This window comes from Anopheles maculipalpis, chromosome 2RL (assembly GCF_943734695.1).
Source record: "Anopheles maculipalpis chromosome 2RL, idAnoMacuDA_375_x, whole genome shotgun sequence".
In the NCBI taxonomy this organism is placed as follows: Eukaryota; Metazoa; Arthropoda; class Insecta; order Diptera; family Culicidae; genus Anopheles; species Anopheles maculipalpis.
In genome coordinates this window covers 56,892,834-56,909,776 of record NC_064871.1, presented here as the reverse complement: position 1 = coordinate 56,909,776, position 16,943 = coordinate 56,892,834, and the positions used below count along the sequence as shown (strand labels likewise).

General features: G+C 37.9%; 2 protein-coding genes across 2 annotated transcripts in view; one reads left to right on the top strand and one right to left on the bottom strand.

The window, feature by feature from the left end:
• Nucleotides 1-16,943, bottom strand: part of LOC126557895 (spindle assembly abnormal protein 6 homolog) — a 143,171-nt gene that overhangs the window by 5,417 nt on the left and 120,811 nt on the right. The gene's annotated exons all lie outside the window — the stretch shown is intronic.
• LOC126557909 (zinc finger protein 501-like) lies at nt 4,266-5,842 on the top strand. The gene has a single exon (XM_050213820.1). It carries the CDS (start codon nt 4,409-4,411, stop codon nt 5,840-5,842), a length of 1,434 nt encoding a protein of 477 aa, XP_050069777.1. The 5' UTR covers nt 4,266-4,408.

Sequence of the window (16,943 nt, the reverse complement as noted above, 5' to 3'; positions counted from 1 at the left end):
GGAATGCACAAAAGAACGATATTGCGAATATTTGGACCGTGAACCGCGCATCAACGTAGTAGTACCGAAAAACAAATCCAGTGGCTAAACCCAGCTTTGGCGGTAGCAACGCAAATATTTAAAGACTCAGGCTCAAATTCCCATCCAGATCACTCTTCCAGGCAAAGGAATCTAGTAACTCGTCGTATGAACTGCGTGACCTACACTACACTACGCTACACACAAAATAACATGTTCTGAAACGGATTTTCCATGAGGGAGTGCGGATTTCCACTTATCGAGCTCTCTTAGTTGGTGCCAAACTTTCCGGATATCGAACTCAGTTTTTTTTGTTTGCGATTCTTTAGGGCCCGGACCAAAAAAAATTCAAACTGTTCAAATCGATGTGAAACTGTCCAAAAATCTCAAATTCGCGATCTCAGTTTTTTTCGCAATTGCCAGGTGAAAGTAATTGGTTCTCGAAAAGCGATTTAAAAACGAGTATTTTTCACAAACACTCAGAGAACTTAAAATTTTGTTTTTGAATGTCTCTGATGGCCCGCAGTCTACAAGTTCGATAGTTCAGATTTCCACCAGTCGCGGAAAATAAACAGAGTTCGACACCCGAGAGCTCAATCCGCGGAAACCCACACGGAAACCCAAACACAACAAAATAGGTAAAGTCGTTGCAAGAATGGGGCTAAAATGGGGCCCTACTTTTGCCACGATAATTGCCCCGTAGTCAGAAACGGATGGGGCAATTTTGTTTACCACAAATTATGACGTCACAAAATTTTTGACGTCATGAAGATGTGCAAAAAAATTGATTTGTGTATATGCTGTTTTTTTCTCTTTCGCACTGCTTGTTCGTTCTTCCATGCTTTTTGCTCTGTTTCTCTTATGGATCAAGGTAGCTGCTTTTGAGCCTGTGTGTAGAGGAGAGATTGAAATATGCAGTACTGTTTTTTCTGGATATCTAGAGGTGAGCAGGAGAAGTGAGAATTGAACTGTAGAGAGAAGAGAGATTGAAATATGCAGTACTGTTTTTTCTGGATATCTAGAGGTGAGCAGGAGAAGTGAGAATTGAACTGTGATTATTAGTGTATAATGCATATTTACCATATGATTTGCTGCGGCGGTGATGCGATGGTCCTTTTTAGTCGTGATAATCTAGTGTGGATCGGAGTAGGTTTTGTTTTACATGCGCTATATAGGATCGCAAGTTAAAGAAAATGTGTTTTTTGTGTACATTCTTGTATTTGTATTTGGTAAATGCAAAACTAGCAAACTATAATGAATATCATTGTTGAGTTTCAATGATCCATGGTTTTGTTAAGAATCGTCGTGGTGGACCGTGATGTAATGCATCGCCTTTATTCATTATCATCTTTTACTATTTAAGCAAAATGCCGCTGGACAAAGAAACAGATGATATGACGTTTTCATCTGAGTACAACCAATTTGTCAAGGATCGATCGAAAGGTAGCATTCAAATTGCATTTTGTATGGTTTAAACAGCTTTTTATAAATATATTGAAATATTGTGCGTTAGCTACTGACACTGGAAAGGAAAATACTGTTCCAATTGCAAAAGGTATGTTAACGTGGGAAAAATTGTATTAACTACTTTGTTAGTACTAAAGTCCGTCGAAGGATTCCGATTTGTCCACAGAAAAGTTTTAGCGGTTAAAGGAACTTTAACGTTGGCTTTTTTAAAAAGCTTTCAAATTATGTTTATGGAGCTATGCGACGCGTTGGTGGAAAGCGCGCAGTAACGAATTCCATCAACTATAGACATTTTATCGATAATTTGATTGAACGTATCGTCAGTGTTGATTTCATTCTCATCTCACAGGAAGAACAGCAATCGATGTAGTCAGCCAATTCGACATATTCTTCTTCGGTCTGGTTCATATTTGGTTCTGGACTTTGTTCTGGGGTTGGCGATGTGCGCTGCATTTCATGGTTTAAATTGCTCGTGGCTATATTTTGGGTATGTTGTAAATAATAATATAACAATAACACTACGATGTAATCGAACTTTATATTCGTTAAACTTGTGTAATAAAGTCAACTAACATGGTTGGCTTGGTCCTGCATCCTGATTATCCTTTCCCGTAGGTTCCAGCGCCATATACTTTGCAGCTTGGCGATAAAACATGCCAGATTTGCGCAGACGTTTTAAGTCAGCCATTACAAAAACGGTAACAACACTTTCAAATAACACTATTTTACAAAGATCTCTCAGCTGGACCAACACCCAAGAAATAAACACCTATTAAAACTGAACTGAACAACTAAATACTTTGTGAGATAATGATTTTTCCTGTATTTAAAAAATATATGTTTCTTCTAATATCAAAGAGTTACAAACTTCATGGCACCAGAATATTTTTTTCGCTTTCACTTACTCCGCCGTCTGGCGTGATTTCAGACGGTTACGCGTTTAAAGGTACGAGGCGTGTATGTATGCGTTTGTGTGTGAGGTAAAGCAGTGCAAGCAAGGGAAAACACCCGGCGTATACACACATGTATCGATACCTTTCAGAACAAAAATTTACTCCGTCTATACTGTCCGTGAGTGCGAGAGGAATGACATACGAGTTTGAGCGAAATGTAAAACCAATGCATCGATACGATCTAGACACAACATCGATATCGTTGGCAAACAAACATTGCTCGGCCTATCTCGTCTGTAAGTGCGAATGAAACAGTTATACGAGTGTGAACGAAACACAGAATCGTACGGTTACGGCAAATCCAAAACCTCATGACGTCACAGAATACTCGTACATAAGTGTAAACAAGTGAGCTAGACGATTTAGAGCAAGACACACGCTGTTTTGCCCCGTTCGTTTTGGTTGGGAAGAAACATTGAAGATGAATTTGATGTCGCGACCCAATCGACAAAACTCCCTTCATAATATTCTACGATTTTCGCCATATAAATCTCCCTTAATAACACTATGAAGGGTGATTTTGTCAACTTGATCAATCTTGCAATCATAAAATGTGTCAATTGAACGATGGAGAATAGGGTTTTCCGACAAATGCGTCTGAAATCATCAGAATGTTTATTTTAGATGCGAAATGTCACTTTGCGGGACCCTATTGACAAAATCGATACAAATCCTCCAACTAAGGCACTACTAAGGCAAATTTGTATTGAAAAGATCTTTATTATTGGTTATTGAGGCAATTTTGTCAATAGGGAGCTGCGTTTGTATTTACCTTGGTTACGAGACGATCTGCGCTTCGTTTGTTCTGCTGTATCGGCGATAGTTTTTGTGTCAATCTGTGCGTGTTAAAGTCAATACAGAAAAGATGCTGCTGCGGTAGGATTTGCTTTCATCATTGAATTATAGAATCAAATTAAACTTTTTTCGACCCTTTCGGTCTCTGTTGCAGGCATATCATTCCCTCGAATAACGAAGTAGAAGAAATCTACATAGTGAGGCAGGAAGAAGACTTACAAGAATCTAGTCTCAATCCCTTGGATTCTGAAGCGAACTCAGGAATAGTCTCGGCAGCAGTATTTGTAAACGAAGATGTGGAAGTCAAGATTGAACCTGAAATTGAGTATTATTCTAGTGAAAAATCCTTTGATATGTTCCACGATACGACAGGTGAAAATTGTGCACGAAAAAGTAATAATAGAGGTCACTCCAACGAACAACATACAGTACGAGAGACGGTACGGGACAGGAAAGAAGACACGATTGAAAGGACCGGGGAAGAATGGTATGCAGCGGAGGGTGAAAATAATGTTACAGTGTCGCTGCGTCAAAATAATGACAACATAATGAAACTAAATCTTTACGAAAACCACTCGCATGGTGTAAAGGCCGAATTAGTGGATGACTACCATCAATCCCCTGAGTGTGTTGCGTCTGATTCCGTAAAATGTAATTTCATTCCGTCTGACTCAGACGATGATCAGAATGAGTTAAACACGGATGGTACTGATGAGAGTGACGAGTATCAGTTGTCCACATCAAAGAAACAACGCTGCATAACTCAAAAAGCGAAAATCGTTCGAAAAGTTGGTAGACCACGCAAAAAGAAAACCGAACTGCAAAATTTTCTTGTTTCTTCTAGAAGTAAGAGACGAAAAAATTACACTTATCAATCGCAATCAGAGGGGGGCATTTTTGACGGAACTTGTGATGAATCTGATGAAATAGAAAAGGAAGAAGTAACGCAGTGCTATGTTTGTCGAAAAGGCTTTATTTCGCGTACAGAATTGTACGAACATCTGCAAAGCGTGCACGGGAAAGATATTCCATTCAAGTGTACAATATGCGTTTCGGAGACGATTACCAACTTGCATCGACTGAATTTACACCATCAGCAACATGATCAAACGTTGAAGCGACGTTGTCTCTATTGTCCAGCTCGATTTGCTTGTGGACAAGCCGTCAGTAGACATATGCGCAATCTTCATCAGCAGCAGTACGACCTCGATGCGGAAAAGAATAGACGGTTTGTGTGCCATTTCTGTGCACAAAAGTTTACGAAAAAGTACGATCTGGAAAAGCACGAAAAGAAAGCTCACGTGGAACAATCTAGCGACGAGGAATACATAAAACGTGAATTGATGTGTTACATCTGCAAAGATTTCGTAGGCAAATCACGTGAAGATCTAAACGTACATGTTCGAAAGCATTCGGACTGGCTACCGTATCGGTGTGGGAAGTGCGATAATAAGATGATAAACTCGACCCGAGTACTTCGGGAACATCTTCGTCAGCATGCAGCAGGTTTGGCCATCAAATGTGTTTACTGTGAAAAGCGTTTTGCAACGTTGGCTGACTGTCAGCACCACGAGGAACGCACCCACGCGCAAGAAAAACATTTGGATGAACTGCAAGAAGCTAAAATACAGTCGGAAATACACGATACGAAAGTTATCGTAACTGATGGACAGAAGCGATATCAGTGCCAGAGCTGTGATCGTTCGTACACGATGCTGAGCACCCTAAGGCGCCATCAGAGTGTCCATTCAGTGGAAAACAAGTTTGAATGCAAGTATTGCGGCAAAGTGTTCCACAAGTCAGCTACACTTGCTATGCATGAGAAACGGAACCACAATGAGAATAGTCCTTACGATTGCGATGTTTGCGGTAAACGATTCAAAGAAACAAGCAAATTGATTGAACACCGCCGTACCCATTCTGGGGAGAAGCCGTTCATTTGTGAAGTTTGCGGCAAGTGTTTCCGGATTCGGCAGGTATTGAAAGAGCATAAGCTAAGCTGCTTTGGTCCGGAAGCAGTTCAATCCTGTTACTGTGCGCTCTGTGCACAAACCTTCGATAGCCTTTCCATAGCTCTGCAACACGTGAAAGCTTCACACGAGCCGGATATACCCGACAAAAAGTGCCGTTATTGTGATTTAATCTTCCGGGAGGCAGAGTCGTTGGTAGAACACGAATTCCGGCATTCCCTGCCAGGCATAATCACTTGCAATGTTTGTAATCGCATTTTCAAACACCATAAAAATCTCATGCGCCATGTTAAGATGCATGCCGATCAGCCAGTACCGTATATGTGCGATTTGTGCGGTAAAACCTTTACGCAGAAGGGTTCGCTGACGATACATCGTCGAATACATACAGGTGAACGTCCTTTCTCGTGTCAGTTGTGCCAGAAGGGATTCGTCGACAAAAAGGAGATGCGGCGACACTATACTTCGCACTTCAATCCGCAAAGTAAATTGTATATTCCGAATGCGCACGCTATAGCAATGCCACCGGAAGCCGGCCCTACTGGGAAAAAGTATAAGACGTACAATTGCAAAGTATGCAGCCGACAGTTCACATCCAGCTCCAATCTTGCGAAGCACCTAACAACACATACCGGTTAGTATGAGGTCAACATCCTATAGATCTATTTTTTAGGTACGAGGATCCATAGGAAAACATTCGTATTGTTTATTCGTATATTCGTATTTCTTGTATGAGCAACATGCGTCTAACAAGAACGACTATTGTAGATGTTATTGTAACATGGTATCTAACGGCATTCTTTATGGAAATTAAACTGCCTAGTCGGGTTTGGAAATTGTACACACAATATTAAGCTGAATCCTAATATTCCTACGGCTTAAGAACAGAAAAAAATACAGAGTGTTGGTAGTATGGAAAAGGTTATGACTGAATTCAGAATAGCAAGTAGGTGGCGGTTTTTTCAGGGGGATAGAAGTTAGGCATAAGTTCCACTGTCTCCACTTTGGCAATACAATACAAATACAAACTTCAAAACCAATTAACATTATAGTGCCATCGAAGAGATAGGATCGTACAAGTAACAAACGATACACCATGCCTTGGTTTGTCATATTGAACGTTGGTGCACCTTTTAAAACATTAATATATTATTTCAAATTGTAGGTCTCGTTCGGCATTATTAACAAACTGCGGTTGTTAGACAGCAACGTCACAGATTGAGATAATGTTTTAATTAAATGAAAGTAATTTAATTATATTGATTACAAGACGGATAAAATGAAAGCTACGATGTAGGAGGTAATACAAATAGCAACGACCTTCTAAAGGTCAAGCCGGCCTTCTAATGGTTTACCAGATTTGCTGATACCACGTAGTTGGATAGCCAGTCCTTGGTACGGGGGAACGGTCCGGATGGGATTTGAACCCTCGGTCCTGCCGTTGGAAGACCGGTACCGCTGTCGCATCACTACACGGCCGCTCAATGTTTTAACTTAATATTTTTATTAATTTTTTTATTATTAAGTACGACGGCATGTTGCCTTATTTTTAAATAATATTTTTATTAATTTACATATAATATTTATATCTGTCTATTGCAACTCATGATCTTGGTGCGGTTTGGTGGTGTAGGCGACAGCGGTGTTGGTCTTCAAACGGCGCAGGACCGTGGTTCAAATTCTATCCGGACCGTCCCCCAGTAGAGAGGGCTGATTTGACTATCCAATTGCGTGGTATCGGCAAGTCTAGTAAGCCATTCGATGGCTGGCCTTTAGCTAACCTTCAGTGGTCGTTTAGCTAAGAAGAAGAAGAACTCATTATATCACTTCAAGGAGGCGATTGTAGTCTCAGGGACTCGAAATCTTTATTAATAAACGAAAAAAAATCTTACTTCATAATATGAACTCAAATGAAATAATATCGCCGACTCCGATAAACAGTGTTTCAAATTTGCATTTTTACGAGTTAATATTATTTAAAATTATTTTGTTATAATTTTTTTTTATTCATGAAGGACGGCCGGCCAGGCCGTATTGCTATTTTGTTATAAATTATTCTATGAAAATAAGCTACTAATTTTGAATTAATTATTTGTTTCAGGTGAGAAAAAGTATGTTTGCGATTTCTGCGACAAACGTTTCAGTCAAGGTGGCCAACTAACAGTACATAGGCGCATACACACCGGAGAGCGACCTTTTGCGTGCGACAACTGCGGTGATAGATTTTTGGATGGAAGCAGTTTTAAGCGCCATAAAACGCATCTCCTGTGCCGTATGATTTCTTCGTCCTCTTCCGGTGTACCTACCACGACTGAAGATTCTCCAGTAGAAATACCATTACCAATTGAATTCTCTAATGCTATTCCTAAAATAGAAAGTACACATTAAACCTGCTAGTGTTTGTATAGCTCGTTGAAATATTGATCAAAATTACGTGATGTATTTTTATAAAGAATAATGTAAGCATCATATTTGAAAGAAAAAAAATGATACAAAATTGAATCGGGAAAGCACCAACAGAATATGATAGTTTCTTAAGGTCTGAATATCAATGGATTAACGAATAGGGTTAAGTTTGATTGATCTTTATTGTGCAATCCATTTTTTCATTTTTTTCAATCAATAAAAAATAAATAATTATTCGGTTTTGGTCAATCGGAGTCGCAAACATTTATGTAAAACCTTAAACGCTTCGTAAGTTGGTTGGTATTCTAGCACCGTTTGTGACATTGCATGCTCACCTATTAGCATTTTTATGTTGAAGTGTTCAGTACACATAATACGGAGCGATATAACAAGATCTTTTTATTCTTTTAAAAATTGGCTTTTGTTTATATTAGTAAAGATACAGATTTCATAAACATATATTGAAAAATACTTTTTAATGTACTTTTTAAGGCATCTAACATCTTAGTTATAGAAATTGCATCAAGGGTGCTGGCAATCACCTGTCTCGACGTATCAAGCTGGTACTGCATTTATAGCCACAATACTGACACATCTTTTACCTCTATCTAATAACATATTAGCAGACGACACGCTTAACCGGTATCAGACCGTGACCAAGCTTCTATAGCGGGCGTAGGATGAGAGTATGAGTAAGTAATATTTGAATGTATATTAATTTACAAATTTTAAATTAATTTGTAAATTTAATGTTGTACTGGAACTATAATAATGGTCTATTTTTCATGTTATCTCTTGGCTGTCAAACTTTCGTAAAAATCATGATATTTTTTTTATATGCTACTAACTAGATGAGAACTAAAAGAAAGTTACGAAGTCTACACACTTCGGTGGTTGCTTAATGACAAAGTTTTTATTTTAAATCACACAACGATCTTAAATCTAAATTCGGTACAATAAATACGCATCTATACAAAAAGATAAAAGTGACTTATTTGTCTAGTAGTAGTGTGGTAGCTTACACATAGGTTTGGAACACCTAAGAATTTTTGTTTAGTAAGTTTTCAGAGCTTCGGCATAAGTTTAAGCTGTTCCAGTTCATAGGGTCGTTTGTAAATTCAAACCACCAAAATATGAATCCAAGCAATCCAACGTCGTCAAAAGGTTGATTTTAGCTTTAAAAGTAATGCGCCCATGCCTGCTGCAGTGGTTGACATGGACAAATGAACCGAACCAAGAACTCTTCTGCATGATTACGGATTAGCGTTTGGATTAATGTTGAACATAGCGACGATGAATATAGCAAATCGGCAGACCGACATATGATACACACACTCCGAGAAGTCGGACCTGTGACCTCATTGCAAAAATCCCCATGCGGTAAAGCATTACAAAGAAAAGATCAGGAATCGTTCGTTCCTGTCAACTGATTCCCTGCTTCTGAATCTGGGTTTAAAATGGTTAATCAAGCCTATGAAAAATAGATATTATGACTTCACTTTATGATTCTTGTTGTAACTCTAAGAGCCACGCAGAGTGAAATGCTTAGACAGTATGTGTCAGTAAGTTCTTCTTAGTGCATCGAATAACCATGGACTTCCTACCGTCCACCGAGCTTTCCAGGAAATGCATGATCTTCCATAAATTAGCCGAATGGGCTGTGCGTTCAAATCAATTGCTCATGGCATTTATGGAGAATCTACCGCGTCCGACAAAACAACTCGATAGTCTCCACGAAATCTGCAGTACGGTAACTAACGCTTACAGGCACGGTAGTTTCATTGCGAGTAGTGTTAAATGAATATTAAGAAATCGAAACAAACAGTTAACAACAAAACAGAAAAGTAAGAAAAAAATGAGTTTGAGCTGAAAGATAAACGGTTTCAGATTCAATTATTAAGTATAAAAATCAGTATTAGTACAACATTTATAGCATAAAAGGCGCGATTGCTTTACTTCTCTTTGTAGCAAAGAACTTCTAAGGTTTCGCCGGCCATCGAATGGCTTACTAGACTTGCCGATACCACGTAGTTGAATAGTCAGTACTCATATCTACGGGGGGACACGGTCCTGATAGTCACCATTTTCAACTAAATAATAATTGATAATTTTTATTTACCAATCTACTGTTCTAGTGAAGTAAATTATGGTATATTATGTACATGTAGTTTTATGTTGTATCGCCGTTGGTTGAATGGTCGAAAAATTTTGGTAACGTGGGAAGGAGATGAGAGAAGGTAGAAGTGAGTGCATAAGACCAGGATGGTACGAAGAAAGATAAAACAAAAAGACGAAGAATGGTGGAGAGTCGAATAAAATAAATTAACTAAGTCAACGATAATTTGCTTGGTTCGGGATGGCATCGTGTGTATATCCGTGAGGGTGAAAAGTGTTGGACAAGGCAAGAGATATAAAATGGTAAAAAATAAGACGCATTAGAGTAGGAAAAGGAATAACATCAAAATGGTAAGAAAAGAATTTGTTGTTGATGAAGAGAAACAGAGAAAAATGTCAGAACAAAATTTATGAACCATTTGAAAATAAGTTCCTTCTTCTTTCAGATTGCTTCGTACTATTTGACCACCAGTTTCGTTTTTTTTGCTCTCTATAACGATGTCTACCATGTGATAATAGTTGGAGTAGTGGAGTAGTTTTTAAAGAATTAATAAAACCTTACCCGAGAAAATTTTTATACAGTTCATTTATTAAACATTGATAAAGTAATGATGGCTATGGTTTTGTAACAAACTATTTATATATAAACTAATTGTACACTTTCAAACACTTGTACACTTTTCACTTTTGTGATATCACTTTGATAATGAATCCGCATGTCATATAATGCAAACTTTTTACACACTCTTTCTCAAATGAAACAATCAGCTTTTCAGAAACGATTATCAGCTTTTTTCAAAGCGAATGTCACAAAGTCCTCGGATAATACGTCCAGACCGTTTCAAATTGAATTTTTTATTTTGATTGTTGATGTTAGTTGTTTAGTCGGACAACAAATAATATATGAATGTATCCCAAATTGCCATACCTTGTGCGAAATCTTAAAAACCGTAAACGTAACCGTTATTGTTAGGATCCTTGCTTAACATTAAATCGGTCTCAAATCATAACCATGATCGCTTAGGAATCGTAAATCCATGTTTCTGAACAACTGAATGATTCTTTTGATATACAAATTCTAATCATTAGAGGCTAAGAACGGTTATCATAAAAGAATAGCGTCGCTAGTGCTTTCACAGATGGATGAAAAAACCATATGAACCACTTTCTTCGTAGGTGGTCAAATATGATCAGTTCTGATGAGGAGCAGCAGCACGGCAAACTTTTTGAATTGGTGTTGAAGATTTATTCTGTTTGCATCATAAACCTGATTACTACTACTAGTGATCGGACTGATATAGCTACCCAGGCTGAGCATTGTTGTTAAGGGATTTATTGCGGCTATATATGTGTACCGCTGGTATAAGCCGTCGCCGTCGGGTTTAGGCCCACCCGTACGTTAAAAGCCTAAGGAAGAGTCAAACTAATTTATCTGAAATGGAAAGTTTACGATGCTCCAAACGCTTTAGGTTATCGTAAAAGAGTGATCTTAGACGCCGTCGATAAATACGTGCACTCTTGGATCTGTTAAATTCGATTGACATAATAGACAGTACCGATTTTGTCAATTTAAGTGCAGTTCCATGAATGTTCCCATAGCTCACTGCCATATATTGAGACTAACCCATGAAGGACTGGGGATTTGCGTCGAAATAGCATCGACTACACATTGTAGCGAGGATTGCTGTTATGCTATAAAGAAAAAGTACAACAATTATCTATTCGTTGGTTAATCCTCACAAAACGGCGAGCTTGTTTATAACTTAATTTAGTTATTGTTGAATAAATAGGGCTAGACCTAATGCTCATGAATAACATTAAATTATATCAAAGACAAATATGTTTAAAAAATAAGTGTGCAATAAATGTGTTTCAATTGTTTTTCTAATACAAAAGAGCGAGCTGTAATCATACGTTCATTTATGCGATATTGAACAAAATGTCTTCCATCAACTTGGGTAGCGTGAAGGTAGAATAAAAAATCCATTTGTGTGTCCGTACAGCACATTCTCAGGGTCTTCTTAACTCACTATTCGTATAGAATGTAAAAAAGAACGCGATAAGAAAATAAACGAAAATGTCGATCTTTTTGGTGGGAATTCGATAACCAGACGGCCGCGATGGGATAACTGGTTTAAGATTGCGTCTAGTGTTATTGTGAAGATTCTTATGCGGGACGGTGTTTTGAATGGTGGCATTTGCATTCTGCTCGAACCTTGGACACAAACGTTATATACAACTACATATACTACTGTAGAAAAAAAAGAAGAAAAATGACAAAAGTGGTCTCGAGATACTCGATGAAAGGAACCGCCGACTTATTCTCGCTCTAACAATTTTCATTGCGTTGGGTATTGGACGATTCGTTACTCGTTAGAAATGTTGAATGTTTCTTTCTTCGTTACTCTTCGACACAAAGAAAAAAAGTTCATTAAAGCACTGTAGCACTGGGTGCCTCGTCCACTATTGTGCTTGCAGGATCAACGCAATCGCAATCAACGGAGACGATGGCACAAATAAATTAAAGGAGAAAAGAAACGCTACACCCATCACCAAGGCACTAGTTTTACGACCACAGTGATTAAAAACCCTTCCAAAATGGTTGAGGGTAGCATTTTTTCCTGGCATGAGCGTTTTTCATTTCTCTTTTATTCTGTTTGTAGCATTGAAGAACTCAATGCCTTATTCGTATTTTGTTGTTGAAGGATTGAGGGAATGATAAAGGCGAACTTCCGAGACCGTGGAGCTGTTGCTGTTGGTCATTTGGGACGACTTATTCCAATTCTGTTAGATAGAATGCATTTCAGGCGAGCACAGGTTAGGTGTTTCGTATGATAATTGTGGGATACGGGGAAAAAAAATACGATGAATATATGCTTGCAATAAATTACTATCATCCTGCAGGAGGTTAATGAGCAATCATGAGTGTCATGTTTGCATGTACGCTAAGAATCCATAAGCTTAGAATGTTTTTAATTTAAATTTTATTTATTATTAAGTATAGTGGCGCATTGTCGTATTGTCAATGTTTTCAACTTGTTCGTTACATTATTGTGCATTGAAAATTTAACGAAATGATTGAATCTAATCGTTACTGAATTGCAAAAAAAAACTCAGTTTGATTTTATTTCAAGTACGATGTAAATATAGTGGATATTTGATTCTTTTCGCAGTACACACTGATGAACGGCAAAGCCGTCGGTGGAACGTAATAGCCAGTACAATTCCCATTTTTTATTGAACCAGTCCGTACATCATATGGCATGTGTGTTGAAATTGGATGGCTTGTGAATTTAATTGTGCAACATAGAATAAAAAACCCGGCAGGACCAGGGTTCAAATCCCATGCAGACTATTCCCCCGTACTGACTAACTAATTGTGTAATTTACGATAAGTCTAGTAGCTTACTAACTCGGTGTCCGGCATGACCTACTAGATCGTTCAGCAAAGTAAAAGATGTTACATCGGTGTTTATAAGTTGTTTGCTCTGCATACATCTCTGTTATGTGAAAATCTAAGTAGCAAAGTATATATTTGTTGAATGTTGTTAAATAAAATATTTTGTTGCAAATGGATTAAATATGCAGCAAATATTTTTTGTTATTATTGGATTGTAGAACAAAAATTAAAATGATATTAATGTTTTCAGAAAAAAAAGTCCAAATTCAGAAAACGAACCTTAGATGGGATTGGTTTTTATCATAACGATGAAATTCGTTGATGATCATCATTTTACCGTTAAAATAAATGATAAATGTAAAATGAATAAACGCCATACATTGTAAAGCTTTCGGCACTGCCCAGTGGCAGAAGTATAGCTTTAGCGGTGTTTGATAAATTTTTGCTTATGCTAACATAAAGTCTCGTAAACCCACAGCCATAATTCCCTTAACATGCCGAAAACGGCCGGAGATAAACACGTTGGAAGAAAGCTATTTCCTCTTTGTCAACAAGAATATGTAAAGGCTGGTAATGAGATTCGTGCTCTAAAATATTTTCCTCTTATTACGTGTATCCCATTTAGCAATACGGCCTGACCGTTCTACATGAATTAAAAAAACAAAAAAAAAAGTTTACCTGATTTAGTCCGAGAAAGACGAGTGCGTTTGTTCAACGCGCAACCATTGGCGATTGTGATGCTCTCGGGTGTAACTTATATAAAATGATCGTGAAAATTTTACTAGCATATAGGGTGTTTTGGTGTAGATAATGATGAAGTTTATGTGTGAAAATAGCGTAATGAATCTAATGATTTGTAGGCCATAATCGATTAGAAAATTGAATAGCTTACTTTTTACCTTTTATGCGTTTTGAATGATTATACCCGGGAAAATATGTTGTTCAAACAAATATCAAACCCAAAGTCCATCAATGCAAAGACCAATTGATGCACAATTGACTGCAACTCCTCTATTCGAGCTAGCGTACCAATGCTGCACTGTAATTTATTTATGCTTTAATTTAATCTATCGTGAAAAAGTTACGCTAGTATGGGGATGGGGATTTGTATCATTCGCACACAACAAATATGTTGATTCTCAAATATTCAACCTCTACTGATCTATAACCCTTTTCAATTATTTATTTATAATTAATTATGACGGTACAATGCCGTATTGTCAATACCGTTCGTGATGACTAAATTACATAAACAAAAATATTGGTAAGTTATTTCTTCTTATTCTCATCTATTCTATGCCTTATCTTCGGTTTACTCGGTTGTGAGCTTGTAGAAATCTTATCTTAGCTTATCTTCTCTCTTATTCGTTTCCTTCCTTTGTTTGAACTGAAATGTTGTGATCGCTGTAAAACTCCTTTAATACACGTTACAGCCTCAATTCATTCGTCATGCTCTTAACTTTACTTTTATTTTTACATATTATTTAGCATCTAAGTATGTTTCACAGTATTTTTTTCTTCATCAGTGACTGCCTGTTCATACTGCTAAGTTGTGCACATACGTGCGCTTCTTGCCTAAGCGACTTCTGGGGTCATGTTGGTCTGTTCTAATAGACTCAATGATACCACGTAGTAGTATAGACAATCACCACTAACGTTACAGATTGGATCTGATTCTCGGTTCTGCTGTGAGAATGAAGACACACCTTTGCCGCCGAACTGCCGAAATTATATAAAATTTATGATTATTTTGTCCACCCCGGGATGTAAGGTGGCCGCTCACGATAAGATCCTCGCTATGAACACGACTTTGGCATCGGAACAACCGAGTGCACCCGGGATGTGATTAAAGGTCTCCTAGTTAAAATGAGAGGAGTATTCTACTTTTAAGTTAATTGTAAGCAATACGGCCTGACCGTCCTATATGAATAAAAAAATTAAAAAAATAATAATGATTATCATTTTTTCACTCATCTACTATCGAGGATGCCCGGGATAAGGCAAACGACAGGGAGGAAATGCCTATTGACTTTTTTTTGTATATTTGTTGTGTTTATAACATAGTTTTCACGAGCGGTGTTAATAATGCGGCGTGCTTTTCGTCGTACTAAAATAAATAATAATAAAAATTGTTATTATTTTGCATAAGAGATGATTAATTGATTTTTTTTGGTTATTCTAAAGAATATCATTATAATGAACTTATTGTGTTTCTAATTTTAAATTAGGTTAAATGAACGCTGGTTTGAAAATAGCATAAACGACTATTGAGTTCCCTTTTTGGCCGTCTCTTCGTACTCAGGACTGCGGCTTTTTTCAAGTCAAGGAAGCCAGAATCGGTAGGCAGGGGAAAACTTCTTAAGAGTTATTGAGTTGAAGTAGGAATTAACCCTGTGGAAAAGTGCTACAATATAATAATAAGAAGACAAATAAACTCAAACTGTCTAGAATGCTACTTCCATTATCTGATTGAATTGAGAAATACAAACATTTCTATTGTATGAATACGATAAGCAAGACCGCATTGCGGTCGTCTTACATGAATAAAAAAAAATTAATACGATAGTCGAAAATCAATTTTTAAATAGGATTTCACCCGTATGATATAGGATATTGGTTGTATGTACTGATGAGATTTATTATGTTATATGTTTGATAAGTCACTACGATATGACGGTCGCTAGGGTGATCGCTCGCTATTAGAATGATTAGAAATTTCCATAACGTTGAAAGTACATTCGGTTCAACTATAGCTTTGGTTCTTCTGTGCAATGTAAGCAACGCTTTGCATGTTTTCACAATCCCGGAATAATATGTTTGAGGAGTACAAAAAAGCTTAAGCGAGCGTAGTGCGCATGTTCGATGCAATTGATGTAGTAAATTTGAAGAGATGTATATACATATATATCCATATGTGTAAAGACCCTGTTAAAAAAATACATAAGGAATTACCCCCGTCTCGTTATGTCCTTGCAGTTACGATGTTTTCTCCATGAATGTGAACAGCATTGTCAGATATGAACAAGTTGCACACATTACTGAACTTTAAAACGTTTTGCTTAAAGTAAGGCAAAATGCTGCTGTGCGAGTTTGTGCGAACGTTAATACTAGTACGTTGGGTGTTCTGTGCGTGTGTATGGCTTATGCCGATGGTTGTATGTGTATGGGTTTTGGTTAAATGTTTGAGTTGTAATGTCCATATATAAGTTGGAGCGAAGAAATGTTGGCTCGAAGTAGCAATAAATACGTTTTTGTCGGGCAGATATCCATCCCCAGCATGCTGCGCTGCGATAGAAAGAGAACACCAGTCGCTCGTCGGCTAGGCACGAAAATCCTACCCATCAGTATAAACATGGGGGATGTCACGGGAAGACATGAAAGGAAAGCACAGCGCCTACCGTGATCATGATAATGGCCCTTGATGGAGACAGCCGTATCGGATGGTGGTCGCGTTGGCGATGGATGGCGAAGGTGGGGTGTTTAATTTTTTGAGCCATCGGAGCTTCTAGACAGAGACGCCGGTACCAAGAGTTTGACAGTGACTCCTTTGGCTTGGACATATTACTCCGGTCATGCGGTTGGGTCTGCACGTTGTTAGCCTCAGTTGAACGAGTGCAGTCATTGCGGCAGTCTGGTTTCCTACGGGGTGTGCTCGCAGCCGTAGCATTTTTACGGTCCTTTCCGACGGTGATGATGGTGTTCCATAAAAATTTTATTTACATCACCAATCTCATAATCATTTAATAACGACCCAGAAGTCCACCAGTGAAAGAGTGACAAAAATATGCCCAAACAAAAGCACCAAAACGGAATTATAGG